This window comes from Schistocerca gregaria, chromosome 1, assembly GCF_023897955.1.
Source record: "Schistocerca gregaria isolate iqSchGreg1 chromosome 1, iqSchGreg1.2, whole genome shotgun sequence".
NCBI lineage: Eukaryota > Metazoa > Arthropoda > Insecta > Orthoptera > Acrididae > Schistocerca > Schistocerca gregaria.
Genome location: NC_064920.1, coordinates 843,805,503 through 843,824,025, shown reverse-complemented (window position 1 = coordinate 843,824,025; position 18,523 = coordinate 843,805,503). Strand labels below are relative to the sequence as shown.

The window sequence follows — 18,523 nt, the reverse complement described above, 5'->3', positions numbered from 1 at the left end:
ACCGAAGCTGAAATCGTTATAGGTACAGAAAGTTGGCTGAAGCCAGAGATAAATTCTGCCGAAATTTAAAAAAAGGCACAGATGGTGTTTAGAAAGGATACATTGCATGCAACCGGTGGTGGCGTGTTTGTCGCTGTTAGTAGTAGTTTATCCTGTAGTGAAGTAGAAGTGGGTAGTCCCTGAGAATTATTATGGGTGGAGGTTACACTCAACGACCGAGCTAGGTTAATAGTAGGCTCCTTTTACCAACCTCCTGACTCAACAGCATTAGTGGCAGAACAACTGAGAGAAAATTTGGAATACATTTCACATAAATTTTCTCAGCATGTTATAGTGTTAGATGGAGATTTCAATTTACCAGATATAGACTGGGACACCCAGATGTTTAGGACGGGTGGTAGGGACAGAGCATCGAGTGACATTATACTGAGTGCACTATCCGAAAATTACCTTGAGTAATTAAACAGAGAACCAACTCGTGGAGATAACATCTTGGACCTACTGATAACAAACAGACCTGAACTTTTCGACTCTGTAAGTGCAGAACAGGGAATCAGTGATCATAAGGCCGTTGCAGCATCCCTGAATAAGGAAGTTAATAGGAATATAAAAAAAAGGGAGGGAGGTTTATCTGTTTAGCAAGAGTAATAGCAGGCAGATTTCAGACTACCCAACAGATCAAAACGAAAATTTCTGTTCTGGCACTGACAATGTTGAGTGTTTACGGAAAAAGTTCAAGGCAATCATAAAACGCGTTTTAGACAGGTACGTGCTGAGTAAAACTGTGAGGGATGGGAAAAAATCACCGTGGTTCAACAACAAAGTTAGGAAACTACTGCGAAAACAAAGAGAGCTTCACTCCAAGTGTAAACACAGCCAAAACCTCTCAGACAAACAGAAGCTAAACGATGTCAAAGTTACCATAAGGAGGGCTATGCGTGAAGCATTTAGTGAATTTGAAAGTAAAATTCTATGTATCAACTTAACAGAAAATACTAGGAAGTTCTGGTCTTACATTAGATCTGTAAGTGGCTCGAAACAGCATATCCAGACACTCTGGGATGATGATGGCACTGAAACAGAGGATGACACATGTAAAGATGAAATACTAAACACCTTTTTGCAAAGCTGATTCACAGAGGAAGATTGCACTGCAGTTCCTTCTATAAATCCTCACACAAATGAAAAAATGGCTGACATCGAAATAAGTGTCCAAGGAATAGAAAAGCAACTGCAATCACTCAACAGAGGAAAGTCCACTGGATCTGACGGGATACCAATTCGATTCTACACAGACAACGCGAAAGAACTTGCCCCCCTTCTAACAGCCATCTACCGCAAGTCTCTAGAGGATTGGAAGGTTCCAAATGTTGGAAAACAGCACAGGTAGTCCCAGTCTTCAAGAAGGGTCATCGATCAGATGCGCAAAACTATAGACCTATATCTCTGACGTCGATCTGTTGTAGAATTTTATAACATGTTGTTTGCTCATGTATCACGTCATTTTTGGAAACCCAGAATCTACTCTGTAGGAATCAACATGGATTCCGGAAACAGCGATTGTGTGAGACCCAACTCACTTTATTTGTTCATGAGACCCAGAAAATATTAGACACAGGCTACCAGGTAAATGCTATTTTCCTTGACTTCCGGAAGGCGTTCAATACAGTTCTGCACTGTCGTCTGATAAACAAAGTAAGAGCCTACGGAACATCAGAGCAGCTGAGTGGCTGGATTGAAGAGTTTTTAGCAAACAGAACACAGCATGTTGTTATCAATGGAGAGACGTCTACAGACGTTAAAGTAACATCTGGCGTGGCACAGGGGAGTGTTATGGGACCATTGCTTTTCACAATATATATAAAAATGTCCTAGTAGATAGTGTCGGAAGTTCCATGCGGCTTTTCGCAGATGATGCTGTAGTATACAGAGAACTTGCAGCATTAGAAAATTGTAGCGAAATGCAGGAAGATCTGCAGTGGATAGGCACTTGGTGCAGGGAGTGGCAACTTACCCTTAACATAGTCAAATGTAATGTATTGCGAATACATAGAAAGAAGGATCCTTTATTGTATGAGTTTATGATAGCAGAACAAACACTGGTAGCAGTTACTTCTGTAAAATATCTGGGAGTATGCGTGTGGAGCGATTTGAAGTGGAATGATCATATAAAATTAATTGTTGGTAAGGTGGGTACAAGGTTGAGATTCATTGGGAGAGTCCTTAGAAAATGTAGTCCATCAACAAAGGAGGTGGCTTACAAAACACTCGTTCGACCTATACTTGAGTATTGCTCATCAGTGTGGGATCCGTACCAGATCGGGTTGACAGAGGAGATAGAGAAGATCCAAAGGAGAGTGGCGCATTTCGTCATAGGGTTATTTGGTAACCGTGATAGCGTTTCGGAGATGTTTAGCAAACTCAAGTGGCACACTCTGCAAGAGAGGCACTCTGCATCGCAGTGTAGCTTGCTGTCCAGGTTTCGAGAGGGTGCGTGTCTGGACGAGATCACGAATGTAAAATTAGAGAGATTCGAGTGCGCACAGAGGCTTTCAGACAGTCATTCTTCCTGTGAACCATATGCGACTGGAACAGAAAAGGGAGGTATTGACAGTGGCATGTAAAGTGCCCTCTGCCAAACACCGTTGGGTGGCTTGTGGAGTATAAATGTAGATGTATATGTAGATGTAGAACACCTCATGTCAGACCCACACTCTCAATTTCTTCACACTTTGCAGATGTAATGCCCCTCATTGCCCTCTATATTACAGGGACCTTTGATCCACAGTAGATTTCAATGCCTATCCTAATTCATGAAATCTGTCTTTCAACTTTCTTTTAAGTTATACTTAATCTAAAATTGAAAATCAGTCATTCTATAGTGGAGATGCTGAGTTGCGATAGGCACAAGAAAAAGATTCACTCAACTAAAGCTTTCAGCCATTAACACCTTTGTCAGCAGTAGACACACATACACACATGCACACACACACACTCACATAAACGCAACTTGCACACACATCTGCAGTCTCAGAGAGCTGAGACAACTGCGAACAGCAGCACCAGTGCATGATGGGAGTGGCGACTGGGTGGGGGTAAGGAGGAGGCTGGGGTGGGTAGGGGGAGGGATAGTATGGTGGGAGTGGCGGAGAGTCAAGTGTTGCAGTTTAGACAGAGGGCAGGAGAGAAGGTGCAGAGGGGGGAGGGGGTAAATAGCAGAACGGAGAGAAAATCAAAGACTGGGTGTGGTGGTGAAATGACGGCTGTATAGTGCTGGAATGGGAACAGGGAAGGGGATGGATGAGTGAGGACAGTGACAAACGAAGGTTGAGGCCAGGAGGGTTATGGGAACGTAGGATGTATTGCAGGGAAAGTTCCCACCTGCACAATTCAGTAAAGCTGGTGTTGGTGGGAAGGATCCATATGGCACAAGCTGTGAAGCAGTCATTAAAATGAGGGATATCATGAGTACGATGGAGAGCTATTTGAGGTGTCGTTGTGCATGTTGCTCAAGTTCCTGCAGGGCAAGGGTTTCAATGTGTGTTATGGCTTCCAGGAATCTGGGATTTCATAGTCGGAGAATTTTGCGGATGGAGAGAAAGTGCTACAGAGAGGATTGGGCTTGGTTGATATGGTTTTACTGGACTATGTTGGTGAGGGCTAAAGACTGGCGGAATCTGAGCAGGGGAGGTCATTGTGGAAGGAGGGGTGGCAATCAGAGATGGGTAATTTGATGGTAAGGCCTTTAGGGGGGATTTCATGAGCCAAGCAACAACGAGGGAAGAGTATGTGGGACTGGGATCTGGCTAGGAACAAGGAAACTTTTCTGTATTGACACAGATAGAATGAGCATGGATCCATGGTGGTACAAAAAATGCGAAATATTACGAAGAAAGTAGAATTATGTCCGAAAAATTACGCAAAAACACACACAAATAAGTGTGAAAAGTATGAAAATTACAAAATGGGTGCATAAGGGGAAAACAAGGAAATGAAACCTGAGGAAGACGATCTGAATTGAAGGTGAGGCCATCTTATTCACATTCCTCCAGAACCTCAACAACTTCTCCCCCATTTGCTTCACCTGGTCCTACTCAACCCAACAATCCACCTTCCTAGATGTTGATCTTCACCTCAGAGATGGCTACATCAGTACCTCCATCCATTTCAAACCTACTAACAACCAGCAATACCTCCACTTCGACACCTGCCACCCATTCCATACAAAGATGTCCCTTGCGTACAGCCCAGTCACCCGTGGTCATCACATCTGCAGTGACGAGCAGTCCCTCTCAAAATATACTGAGGGTCTCACTGAAGCCTTCACTGACCATAATCATCCTCCCATCCTTGTACCAAAACAAATCTTCTGTGCCTTATTTTTCCAGTCTCCCACCACCTCCCAAAGTCGCACAGTACAGCCACAGAGGAGCATTACCCTTGTAACTCAGTACAATACGGGAATACAGCAACTGAATTAGATTCTGCATAAGGGTTTCGATTACCTCTCATCATGACCCGAAATGAGATGTCCTGCCCACTATCCTTCCTACCCTTCCTACCATGTTATTCTGCCGTCCACTGAACTTAAACAATATACTAATCCATCCTTACACATTCCCTCCTCCCAAATCCCTTACCTCATGGCTCAATGGCTCATACCCCTGAAATAGACCTAGAGCAAGACCTGTCCCATACATCCTCCTTTCACCACCTATACCAGTCCGGTCACTAACATCACCTATCCCACCAAAGGCAGGGCTACCTGTGAAACCAGTCATGTAATTTACAGGCTAATCTGCAACCTCTGTGCTGCATTCTATGTAGGCATAAGAACCAACAAGCCGTCTGTCCACATGAACGGCCACCGACAAACTGTGCCCAAGAAACAAGTGGACCACCCTGTTGCTGAACACGCTGTCAAACATGATATCCCTCACCTTTATGACTGCTTCACAGCCTGTGCCATATGGATCCTTCCCACCAACACCAGCTTTTCTGAATTGCGCAGGCAGGATCTTTCTCTGCAATACATCCTATGATCCTGTAACCCTCCTGGCCTCCATTTCGTCCTTTTCGTACTTTTCACACGTATTTGGGTTTATTTTTGTGTAATTTTTCAGATGTAATTCTACATTCTCGCGAAATTTTTTGCATTTTTTGCACCACCATGGATCCATGCTCCTTCCATCTGCATCAATACAGAAAAGATTCCTTACCCCTAGCCAGATCCCAGTCCCACATACTCTACCTGCGTTGTGGCTTGGCTCATGAAATCCTCCCTAATGGCCTTACCATCAAATTACCCACCTCCGGTTGCCACCCATCCTTCCTCAATGGCCTCCACCTGTTCAGATTCTGCCACTCCTTAGCTCTCACCAACACAGTCCTGCAAAACCATATCAACAAATCCCAATCCTCCTTGCAGTACCTTCTCTCCATTCGCAAAATTCTCCTACTATGCAATTCCAAATTCGTGGAAGCCATAACACACGTTGAAACCCCTGCCCTGCAGGAACCTGAGCAACATGCACAATGCCATCTCAAAGAGCTCTCCATCTTACTCACTTCCTACTCCAGCCTCTGAGTACCACTGTTCACCACTTCTACAACCACCCCCAAACCTCCCCCATACCCTCTCATAGGTGACAAACCCTGTCTCACAGACCTACTATATTTACCCCACCTACAAAAACTCCCTCCCACCACCACACAGAACCCAGAACCTAAACAGACCCGCAACACTGTTATGAACCTTTGCTCCAGAAGACTTAGTCCCACAGAAATATCAGTCCTTTCCAAAGGCCTCACCTTCTGCCCCAATCCCAAATTCAACCATGCTGAACTAGTTAAAGACTTTCTCTCCTTCTCCCGGTCCCTACAGTGGAAACACTTTTTTTGCTACCAACCTGACCAATCAGACTCAAACAAAGACCACTATTGAACCTTGCCTAACTCAGTTCACTCCTCCCTCCAACCGTAAACCACCCCCACTGCCTCCAAACCACCCTCTGTTAACTTTCCAGAATTTCTTAACCTCAAACCTTGCCTCAACATCATTCCCCAAATCCCTAAATATGCAAACTAACCTTACATCTGCAGAAAGAACTGCAGTCCATCATCTAAAAACTGATCCCAACCTTATAATACTACCTGCTGACAAAGGCTCCACCACAGTTGTTTCTAACTGCAAGGATTACGTGGCAGAAGGACTCCATTAGCTGTCAGATACTTCCACCTACAAACCATGCCACAGTGATCCCATTTCAGTAATCCTGCAGGATCTCCACTCACTACTCAAATCCTTACGCCCATCCCAGAACCTCTCCACAGAGTCCATCTCTCTACTTACCCCTACCACTCCCTGCACTCCCACCTTCTACATGGGACGCGCATTGTGGCTGGTTACTGTGCCTCCACTGAGAGAATCTCTGCTCTCATAGACCAGCACCTTCAACCTATTACCCAGAACCTATTGTCCTATATTAAAGATACCAACCATTTCCTTGACCAACTCTCCACAGTTCCTGTCCCTTTCCTCACTACTGATGCAACCTCCATGTACACTAACATTCCTAATGCCCATGGCCTTATTGTTGTCATACACTACCTTTCCAGATGCCCTATGGATTCCAAACCAAAAACCTCCTTCCAGTCCTCATGACGAACTGTATACTCACCCACTATTACTTCTCCTTTGAAGGAATTACCTACAAGCAAAACTGCGATACAGCTATGGGCACCCGCATGGCACCATCCTATGCTAAACTATTCATGGGCTACTTAGAGAAATCTTTCCTAAAAGCCCAGAATCCAAAACCCCTCATCTGGTTCAGATTAAATGATGACACCTTATTCACCTTCCTCCAGAACCTCAACAACTTCTCCCCCATTTGCTTCACCTGGTCCTACTCAACTCAACAAGCCACCTTCCTAGATGTTGACAATCACCCCAGAGATGGTTACATCAGTACTTCCATCCATATCAAATCTACTAACCACCAGCAATACCTTCACTTCGACAGCTGCCACCCATTCCATACCAAGAAGTCCTTTCCGTACAGCCTAGCCACCCATGGTTGTCGCATCTGCACTGAGGAGAAGTCCCTCTCACAATATACTGAGTGTCTCACTGAAGCATTCACTGACCATAATTATCTTCCCATCCTTGTACAAAAACAAATCTTCAGTACCTTATCTTCCCAGTCTCCCACCACCTCCCAAAGTCCCACAGTCCAGCCACAGAGGACCATTCCCCTCGGAACTCAGTACCATCCAGGACTGCAGCAACTGAATTACATTCTGCTTAAGGGTTTCGATTACCTCTCATCATGCCCTGAAATGAGAAATGTCCTGGCCACTATCCTTCCCACCCCTCCACTGTCCACCGAACCTACACAATATACTTATCCATCCTTACACAACCCCTGCTCCCAATTCCTTACCTCATGCCTCATACCCCTGTAATAGACCTAGATACAAGACATGTCCCATACATCCTCCTACTACCACCTATTCCAGTCCGGTCACTAACATCACCTATCCCATCAAAGGCAGGGCTACCTGTGAAACCAGTCATGTGATTTACAAGCTCTGCTACAAACTCTGTGCTGCATTCTATGTAGCCATAACAACCAACAAGCTGTCGGTCTGCATGAATGACCTCTGACAAACTGCGGCCAAGAAGCAAGGGAACCACCCTGTTGCTGAACATGCTGCCAAACATGATATCCCTCATCTTAATGACTGCTTCACAGCCTGTGCCATATGGATCCTTCCCAGCAACACCAGCTTTTCTGAACTGCGTAGGTGGGTACTTTCCCTGCAATACATCCTACGTTCCCATAACCTTCCTGGCCTAAAACTTTGTTAGTCACTGTCCTCACCCATCCATCCCCCTCCCTGTTTTCATTCCTGCACTACGCAGCCATCATTTCACCACCACACCCAGTCTTTGATTTTCTCTCCTTTCTACTGCTTACCCCCTCCACCCTCCACACTTTCTCTCTTGCCCTCCATCTAAACTGCAACACTTGACTGTCCGCCATTCCCACCATACTATCCCTTCCCCTACCCACCCCAGCCTCCTCCTTACCCCCACCCAGTTGCCACTCCCATCATGCACTGGTGCTGCTGTTCACAGTGTGGTCTCAGCTCTCTGAGACAGCAGATGTGTGTGCAAGTTGCGTTTATGTGAGTCGGTGTGTGTGTGCGAGTTTGTATGTGTGTCTACTGCTGACAAAGGCCTTAATGGCTGAAAGCTTTAATTTTGTGAATCTATTTATTGTGCCTATCATGACTCAGCATCTCCGCTATATGGTGAGCAGCAATGTTCCTTCTCTGGTATTGTTACATTCTATCCTGGATTTTCCATTATTTGAAATCTGCCATTCTGTAATTTTTGGAACTTCATATCGATTTTTGATTTGTTTCAATTGACCATAACTGGCCTGTTGTTGTTGCTGCTGTCTTCAGTCTGAAGACTGGTTTGAGTCAGCTCTCGATGCTACTCTGTCCCATGCACATTGGTTTGCTGCAGAATTCTTGAACATGTTCTGAGTTCGACTCTAATAAATTTCCTTGATACTGAGTAGCTTATGACCACTTGTCAAGCATCACCTGTGTGAAACGTAGCTTGCCTTTAATCACATGGTGTACTGTAAATTATTGATGAAGGGCAGTAGGAAGATTCCATATTACAAGATTTCTGAACAGTATTTGACATGATGCCCCATTCTAGACTGTTAACAAAGGTATATGGAAAAATTGCCAGATATGTGAGTGATTCAAGGATATCTTAAGTAATAGAATCCAAAACATTGTCTTCAATGGTGACTGTTCATCAGACTTCAAGGTGTTGCCAGGAATGCTCCAAGGAAGCCTGGCAGGATTGCTATTATTTTCTGTATACATAAATGATCTATAGGACAGGGTGGGCAGCAGTCTGCACTTGTTTTATGACTATGCAGTTCTGTATGAATTTGAGTGACTTTAGGCCAATATAATGTGACTTAAACAAATTTTCTAGTTGGTGTGATGAATGGCAGCTAGCTCTAAATGCAGGAAAAGGTAAATTAATGTGGATGAGTTGGAAAAGCAAACCCATAATGTTGAGATACAGCATTAACAGTGTTCTGCATGACATAGTCATATTGTTTAAATAGTTTGGCACAACACTGTGAAGCAATATGAAATGGAATGTGTATGTGAAAATTGTGGAGGGAAGGTAAATGGTCAACTTTGGTTTATAAGGAGAATTTTGGGAAAGTGTAAAGATGACAGTATGTGGGACGCTAGTGTAACCTATTCTTTGGTACTGCACAAGGTCAGATTAAGGGACAACATCAAAGGAATTTAGAGGTGGACAGATAGATTTGTTACTGGTAGATTTGGACAACATGGAAGTACTAGAGTGTCATAAGGAACACAAGTGGGAATCCTTGGAGGAGTCTATTGAGAAAATATACAGAACTACCATTTGAAGGTTACTGCAGATTGTTTCTACTGCCACCAACACACAATTCACATACAGACTACAAAAATCATTTGTTGGAAATTAAGGCTGATGTGGAGGCATATGGATAGTCCCTTTTCCCTTGTTATGTTTGTGAGTGGACTAGGAAAGGATATGACTAGTAGCTGTACAGGATACCATCTGCCATGCACTGTACAGTGGCTTGTGGAGTATGTATGTAGATGTAGATTCTTTGTTTATTTCACTTAACTTACAAATAAAAAATACTGCAAGCTAGCAACCAGTTTAGCGCATTTGTCATCACCACTTATTCCCTATAATAAATGATCTTATGTCATCATCTTAATAATTTTTTAACTGTATAACATGATCAAAAGCTTAGCGATCAACACTCATAATCTGATATTCTGCATGCCATGTATAACTTGTGTTAATTGGGCCAAAAGGTGATAGTGTGCCACCAAACACCTACAGAGTATGACTAACATATTTTCTAGGTTGAATGCTTGCCCGTCTTTGGGTGACTGTTAGTTTTGCTCTACCACAGCACATCAGAAATTCAAATCACATGTCCTAGAAAGTACAATCATAATTGGATTTGGCTCATCCAGAAATGTGCTCGCTATTTGTTATTTGTGTATTTTAGGACCTATCACCCAGTATTTATTTGGGCATCTGCAGTATATAATGTATTTGGGGACTCTGAACTATGCCTGTGCAGTAGAGTAATATCAGTAGCACTTGCATGTTGTGTGTTTCCATGCCAGCTCAGTTAAGTTACATGTTTGTGCTGCAGGTACAACAGGACAGGATATGCACCACCATGTGATTACAGTGATATTATAGGGCCATTGTGATTGTGCTGCTGATGTTCACCCTGACTGCTGAGTTGTGACCAAGCATTACCACAGGTACTGCCACCAAACACAGGCTATCTTTCACACCATGTCCATGCATGGTCACAGGTAAAAACTTCTTCCACACCATGTCCATGCACTGCAGTGGATCTATGTGCCTGTCGATGCCAATGGACAACACATCACATGTGCCAGTGGTCCACACCGTATCTTCTTGCTCCAGCAAGATGAAACCCGAGTTATTTGGGGAACTGCAATCGAAGATTAGCATTAAAACTGAAATCATATGGTGATAAGATTAATCAGTTGGAGAATAAATTTGGAGGGGTAGAAAATAAGCTAGATAATAATGTCAGAAGGAATAAAGAAGTTTCTAATAAAGTTGAAGGGGTGTGAAAGTTATTGGTAGGTAAAATTGAAGCTGTGAAAAGTAATTTTGTAGGGCAGATTGAAGTACAGGAACCAAAAATGAATGCTATTTGAAAAACAAGAAATGACAAGAGACTGAGTCCATCAAAGTAGGAATTTCAGATTCTCATAAGATCAGCTATAACAAAATGGAGATAGTAGGGGAAGCAAATGTATTAAGGGAAAAAACTAATAGTGTAGCAGCATGGAATGAAAATTTGATGTTGGAATATCCTATGGTGCATGGACTTTAGTTAAACCCATTTTTTGGGGAGATTAAATACCAAGCAGCTGATTTTTTGGCGGTATGCAAGAATAACTTTGTGATATGGATGAGTGAAATGGTAAACATAAAATGTCTTAAGAGGTAGTCAGGAGGGGGAGCTCAAACATGGGCTGACCAAAATGCTGATAAATTCTGTAATTTTAAAACATTTGAAACTTGGTTGCTGAATAAATACTGAGGCCAGGCAAAACAATTAAGCTGTGAAACAATTTTTTGAATGGACCTAGTTACAGGAATGGAAAGGTGAGTATGAGAGGGTTATGTGTTAGAGAAATGAATAAATTAAATCAATTGGTTAGATCACTCAAAGTGTTAGCAATAATTTCAGCACAAAAGAGAAGGTTGCTAGGGCATTTGCAATGGGATCTGATTCATAGTGCAACAGATTCAGTGGAGGAATTTCTAAATTCTGTGAAAAAAATGACAAGGGTTTGTGTCATGTATCTATATACACAAGTCAGGGAGAATGGATGATATCAAGAAGGGGATAATAGTAATAATAATGAGCACAACTCTAGGAACTCATGATATGGATGGGTGTAGAATAAGTGGCATGAAGTTCAACATGGCAATATGGTGGTCGTTTGGTGTCGGACGTCATGTGTGGCAAGTTTGCCTGACCAGCCATGTTGTGGCTGGCCTGAAGGGAACATTTGGTGTGTGAATAGGATGCCAGTGGTGCAACCAGAGATGGGGGCAGTGTATCAGTGCTGAGGACGTTGGTGGCATGTGGTGGCCTCTTGCACCAGACAGGCTTTAATCTGGTAAAAGTGAGAGCGTATGTTGAGTGGGCAGTGGGCTTGCTGTGACTTGCTAATTTATTTTCCAGTGTGAACTTTGATGGGTGTGGCCTGTGCTATGACAGGCCGTGATGGGCTGGAGGCTGAGAGGGGTCAGGAATGCTGGGTACCAATCTATTTTGGGTCATGGCTGAAGTCAGAGTAGGCAGAGATGCTTTTTTAAAGCCTTGCATTATCATACTGGATACATGTCAGGAAGAGGCACCAATTTTATGGTGACAGCTACAGGTGAATAGTGCAATTGTCAATACTCAAAATGACATCATGTTATGTTCTATTGCTTTGATGTGCCCTGAATATGGCATCGTCGACTCTTGGTTGGTGTGCGGTAATCAAATGTGGAACCTGGTAAGTGAAATCAGTAGGGTCAATGAAGTCATGTGAAGGTTGTCAGCAGATAGTGATAGAGCTATGTTCCAGTGGGTCATGTAGAAGAGATGTTGTGACAGTGTGCTGAACAGCGAGAGAACACATGCCTGAAGATGCCAGCAGTAGGGTAGCCAGGTGGCGAGGAGAGCCACAATGTACCATTGCGTGTGTTTCATTGCATGTTGGATTGGTGACAGGGTAGATGTTGGGTGGAGCCAGGAGTGGGTATGGTAGGGCATTGTGTAAGTGTGAATGGTCAGTGAGACTGAGATGTCACATGCACTCTGCACTCATCATCAGGGCGGTTGTGTGATGAGGGTGTGAACTGCTCGCACACCATGGTGAGGGCATTCAATGTGTTATTATTAGGTTGTGGAAGCAACGTGTTTTCTTACAGGGTGCATCTGGTGATGGATGGCATTTGGCATAGTATTGGTGGATTACCAAGAATTTGTCAACCAAAGAGGAACACAGAAAGAGTGTGTCAATGTGTGTCCTGTTGTTTGGTTTGAGCAGGCAATGCACCAGATAAGTGTGGAGGCAGCAGATCATACCATCCTTGGAAGCAGCACACCATCTCAAAGTGCAGGGATGTGGCTTGTTCTACAAATGATGAAAGGTGAAACTGTTTTTCTGATATCCTTAACAGAGATAATCCTGAAAAGTGGATCTTGCCAGATTAAAGATAAAATTGATTCCACTGCAAATTTTCCTGTTCCACTACAAATTTTTCAACCTAACATGATTTTACAGAACTTTCATTTCTATTTAATTATTAATTTATTAATTTGTGTTCCACTGACCCAGTACACTACAGAATTGATGGGTATGGAATAAGTCATACATGAGAACAATACTTACAGATAATACAGTGAAACCCTTATTTTACATTGACACAAAATTGAGGAAAACATTAAAAGCACTAAAATTATGAGCAAAAACACAAGTAATTCGCATATATGATTAAAATTCAGAGTCCTCTCCAATATTTTATATAAAATCTGTCTAAATGAAGGAAATTAAATATACAATACAATTTTATAGAATAATTTCTGGTAATGAATTTCATCAGTTCTTAAAAAATCACAGGCATGTTGAATTAAACCAAAAAGATCACAGCAGCTAAGTGTTTAAACCTCTAAGCATAAATGCAGACATCACTTAATCACGTACTTTGTCACCACTGCTCTTATTGTTTAATGCTTTTCTTATGAGCCACATTTCATATGCTCACAACTATTTAAGTGTTATTTTAGGCTTGGTGAGAGAAATATGTGAAAAAATGAGTTTACTTTCCCAGTTGACATTACAAGCTTATCAGCTCAGTGAATTTCAGTACACTGAGTAAAATGTAAATTCGAAAAAAAGCTCAGGTGCTACAGTTTTGCTCCATGCTCTCCATCACTGCTGCCAATCTTTGCAATCTACACTGTGTCTTGCAAAGTATGTGACATGAGTTCTGTATGTAGTTGTTGCAACTGTATCCTGTCAGATTTGAACATCAAAGTCTTTAAGTGTGCTATCACAAAACTCTTGTTCTATTTCCATGTGACATCTCTGTCATAACACACCATCTACATGAAAAGAACTCAAAAACAAGTTAAATAAAGCTAAAATGCTGAAAGTTTGATCCAGTACATGGATATTTTCACAGAGATGCAAAGCTGTAAGCAAGAGAGTGTATATATTATGCCCGAGAAATCTATTTCCCTGTGTTAAATATGAATGTTTTTCAAGTTCCATTAATGACTAAATACAATGTTCTAAATGCGAACAGTCCCAAAAAATGTGAAACAAAACTTTTACAGCAGGGAACTACCTAGAAAAGTCTATTGACCAACACTATGACAGTGCACCTTCAGTACCAGCATCTACTATGAGATGGAAAAATCATGTTGACAAAACATGCGATGAAATGGAATATAATGCAGAAAAAAAAACAGTGAAGTAAAAAGAAGAAACTTGCATATTATCAGTGAGTCATGGCACAGGACCAGCCATAATCTTTTTTGATATCCAGTCAGAATACAATGTTACTGAATTTCAAATCCTGGAACTCCATTACAGAAAGTGCTGACAAACTGAAACTGTAGTAAAAAGCTTGTAAACTGTTTCATAATTGGAGGAGAAAATGGTGTGTACAAAAATTAAAGTTGTCTTGCTGCAAGAACACCAAGCTTTGACACTAAAGTATAAGTGGTCCTTCACAGCAGCTGGAGACATTCGATTGTTGTCATACTTTATCAGTATCCTATGCCCATGTTTCTTTTTTTCACAACTATGATTTTTGTTGCAAGTTTTTCTCATGGACTTGACGTCAATGAAAACTCTTGTGCACAACAGGAGAGACTATAGAAACAAATCAAAAATTCGGAAAGATTTGTGGCAGTTTTGCATACACAGCTACCGCTGAAGCAACAAGTTCACTCAGAGGGCATTTTATTGGACATAGACTACACAGAAATCACAAAGGTAAGACAGTGCTGGCCAAATAAATTCACCTAGTAATAACAACTGTAGGAATGGATACCAACTTAGGATCACTGCCAATAACAAAAGAAAAGAAGGGTGCACCAAAAGCATATGAGGAAGACACATCTCTGGCTATGCCTCAAGAGGAAGAAATTACATCAGCACCAGCATATGAAGAATCATAGTCATCAACGGCATCATCACTAGCAGCAGTGGAAAATAAAGAAAGAGCAGAGCTGGTGTTAGCAGTAGATCTGCTGACAGTTGCTGGGACAGTATCTAACCTACACAAAGAAGTACCATAAAAAGGAAGCTCACACAAAAGAACAAAACTTCTTTGTATCCAGAGCCTACAGCAGCTGTAGTGTATCACAACAAGTTGTAACAGAAGTTTCTTCAGCAACAATAGCAGTAACAGCAACTACAGTACCACAAAAAAGGGAGGAAGAGATATTATTTCTAAGGGGAAGGCAGCGAGATGTAGAAGCCCATAAGACAAGTAGTGTAAACGACTTTACACAGCCTTTCCAAAATGTGCAGTCTAAAAGGAATAACAGTTTTGATCTTAAAATTTGCTACCTGAATAATCAGGGACCAAAAGATAAAGAAATTTTAGTAAATTGGTTGCATTTCAATGATTTTTTTTCTTCAACTGTCATTCATCTCCTTGACAAGTGATTCACTTTCAACATCTTTTCAAGTAGGGGTTTTATATCCCTCTCATAAGTCAAGTAAAGATATCTGTTCCCTGATCCATACAGTATTCCAGCATCACAACTCACAATGTCTGCTAAAGTGTAATGGCTGGTTTATGTAGGAATGTCAACACTTCATGTACCAGTGACGTGTAGTCACATCTTGTGAAACTGATCATGGGATCACTAACTTCAGTTATTATTAATAAATTATTATTATTTACTGGAGTTTACTAGGTGCTATGTCAAGGAAGAATTTGCATTGAAACTCTTAACAGGAATGAAATATTATCTAGTTTTTTTGCATGTAGTGTAGACACAGTTTAGATTCTTCTTACAATACCAGTATTTTATTTTTATGAATGAAAATTTAAAAAAATGGATGCTATTCAGCATTAATTTATGTAGATAAATGGTTGTCAAATTACAAGTTCATCATCAGACAATTATCATCAAAAAAGGTACAATACTGATGAGAAAGAAATGGTTCAAATGGCTCTGAGCACTATGGGACTTAGCATCTGAGGTCATTATTAGTCCCCTAGAACTTAAAACTACTTAAACCTAACTAACCTAAGGACACCGCACACATCCATGCCCGAGGCAGGATTCGAACCTGCAACCGTAGCAGCCGTGTGGTTCCGGACTGAAGTGCCTAGAACCCCTCGGCCACCACGGCGTGTGTGTGTGTGTGTGTGTGTGTGTGTGTGTGTGTGTGTGTGTGTGTGTGTGTGTGTGTGTGTGTGTGCTTGAGAGAGGGAGAAAGAAAGAGAGTAGATGAGGTAGAAGAGCACCAGACAATACCAGGAAAAATAAATCTTGCTAGACCACTGTAATTACTACATAAATATAAAGTTTATATATGTAAGCATGTGTGATAGGGGGAAAAAAATAAAATAAAAAAGATGGAGGAATGTTGTCACAATAACCTGAAAAGTTATTATATATGTAGGGTGATGCTGATACAGAAAAGATGTCACCAAGGATTGTAAAGTAGATAGAAATATATAATCTAACATGGAAAATACATTTTACTACAAGGGAAGATGTTGAACAACAGAAGAAAAAACTATCTGAAATACATTCCAGTCAAAATAAAAAGGAAAAAAAGAAAATAAGTGGATAAATAGAATAGAACAGTGTTGCTTTAAATGTGGAGCTTCACTAGAGCTGTGCATTATACATTGATCTGAGAAGTATGTGTGTACAGATCTACAAAACATAGCTGCTGAGTGAATGAAGTACTGCACATAGTCATTGTTGTCCTACTTGAATCACATGTACAATCTATTAAGCTGACTGCATGTCTACTACAGAGAGATTAAAATGTTACCAAGTACGAAGACAGGAGAGGTTAGTTCCAACAACCGTGGTTCTTGTCTGAAAACATCACATACCATCTCACAAATAGTGACCATAGCTTTACCAAAACCAGTAGGATCTATCTGAAAACAAAAATTAGATAAGAAGAAAATATTAAAATATAAGCTAAAAATAAAACTAATTTTTGTGTTAGAACAGCAGAATAAAAACTTCGTAATAGACAAATGAAGTTTCATAAAATAACATTGTATGTTAAACTGTTAAGGTGACCAGGAATCCCTGAATCAACTGTCTTTTCAGGTTTAATAATAAAACCACTTTTACATGTGTAATATTGCTAGACTGACACCTAAACCTCAAACTTGAGGGCCAGAGAATCTTTCTTAGTCTGTCTCACAGCCTCTGACTTGTTCCAGTTTGAATGGCCGCCTACCAAACAGCCTTCAGCAAGGAACAAGGCAGCAATACCTTTAAGAGACTCTAAACCCACATATAGTGAACTTTATATAACACGAAAGAAAGAAAAGGAATGTAAATAAATGACACAAATCTACAATTCATACATCAGTTATATCAGTTATTCAGTTAAAAAGTTACAGAAGGAGGAGGGCAGGGACCATGAGAGAGACTTGAAGGAGAGTCAGTATTAATTTTTAGTTCATATAGTAATTATAAATGGAGACATTGTTAAAGCTGCTTCATGGGAGAGCAATTGAAGAGTATAAATGGAAAATATATTAAGTGCTGTTCTTTCACAAATGGGATTTTCATTGCTGTTGTGTTCTCAGTGCTCTGTTGCTTATCTCTATTCGTGATCTACATGTCAAATCTTGGAGAAAATGTTTCAAACATTCATTACCAGATGGTGGACTTCATGTCAAGCAGTGCTTCAGTCTAGAGTTACAAATACCATGTGTCAAGGTCTCCTCCATTAGACTTGGGATGGTTTTAAGAAACAACACAAAGTTCTGGCAGTAGGCACAATTTTTTGAGCTGTGATAGAGACTTTGCATTCATAGAGAAGTGAAAAAAGTTAAGCAAGACCTTTTTTCTACAAGATTTCACAAGATTGTTGTGGCAGTAAAAGCTATGAACTCCTTCCTTGTAATTCCAAAGCATAAAACTGTCTTTTTTGTTTTAAAGATGGTGGTAAAACATTGTTCGGATACAGGCATATAAGTCTTCCAAATACAGCATGATCAACTGTCTCATATTCAAATAGCTATTAAAAATTCTTGTCATGAAACAGAAGCAGGGAAAAGTCAATGTATTCAAAATAGGAAAGATCTTGGCTGATGTATGCAACACCATACATCATCTGAAAGGTGAGCCATGCTTCTCAATCGTAAAACAGAAAGAGCTGTTGAGTATGTTGCCATTTCTTCCTCAACAGCACAGGCAGGCTGACAGCAAACTTAAGAAAATCTGGTCTCCAGAATGGAATTGTTTAAGAAACAGAAGTCAGCACTGAGCAAGAATGGAACTATGTAAGAAACAGAAATCAACACTGAGCAATTTTTTTCTTGAATTCAATTTTGTTATTCTCCAGTAAAAATTTAAAATGAATGAGAGATGGTTTAAGACAGTTCTACTAATTAAAATATTATTACTGTGTTTCTATTTGTTGTGGTTGGCAGGAGAGCCAACCGTATGGTTAAAGGAGGCCGATATGCACGCGTTTTAGCTCACGCAGGCTGGCGTGAGGTCTGGAACATGACAAGGGAATTAGAATTGAAAAAAACGGACATATCTGGTGGAATACTTAACTTTAATCCATTAATGGAGAATGTCGCTCTTTATGGTACATGATTCACAATATCAATAGTACGGGTACTGGC

General features: G+C 41.1%; 1 protein-coding gene across 3 annotated transcripts in view; it reads right to left on the bottom strand.

Moving 5' to 3' along the window:
• Positions 1–18,523, bottom strand: part of LOC126272461 (uncharacterized) — a 531,522-nt gene that overhangs the window by 224,715 nt on the left and 288,284 nt on the right. For all 3 annotated transcript variants that reach the window (XM_049975341.1, XM_049975356.1, XM_049975349.1), the window contains exon 11: positions 16,696–16,807. In XM_049975341.1, the coding sequence (XP_049831298.1) occupies positions 16,696–16,807 (112 nt within the window). The remainder of the gene's footprint in view (positions 1–16,695; positions 16,808–18,523) is intronic.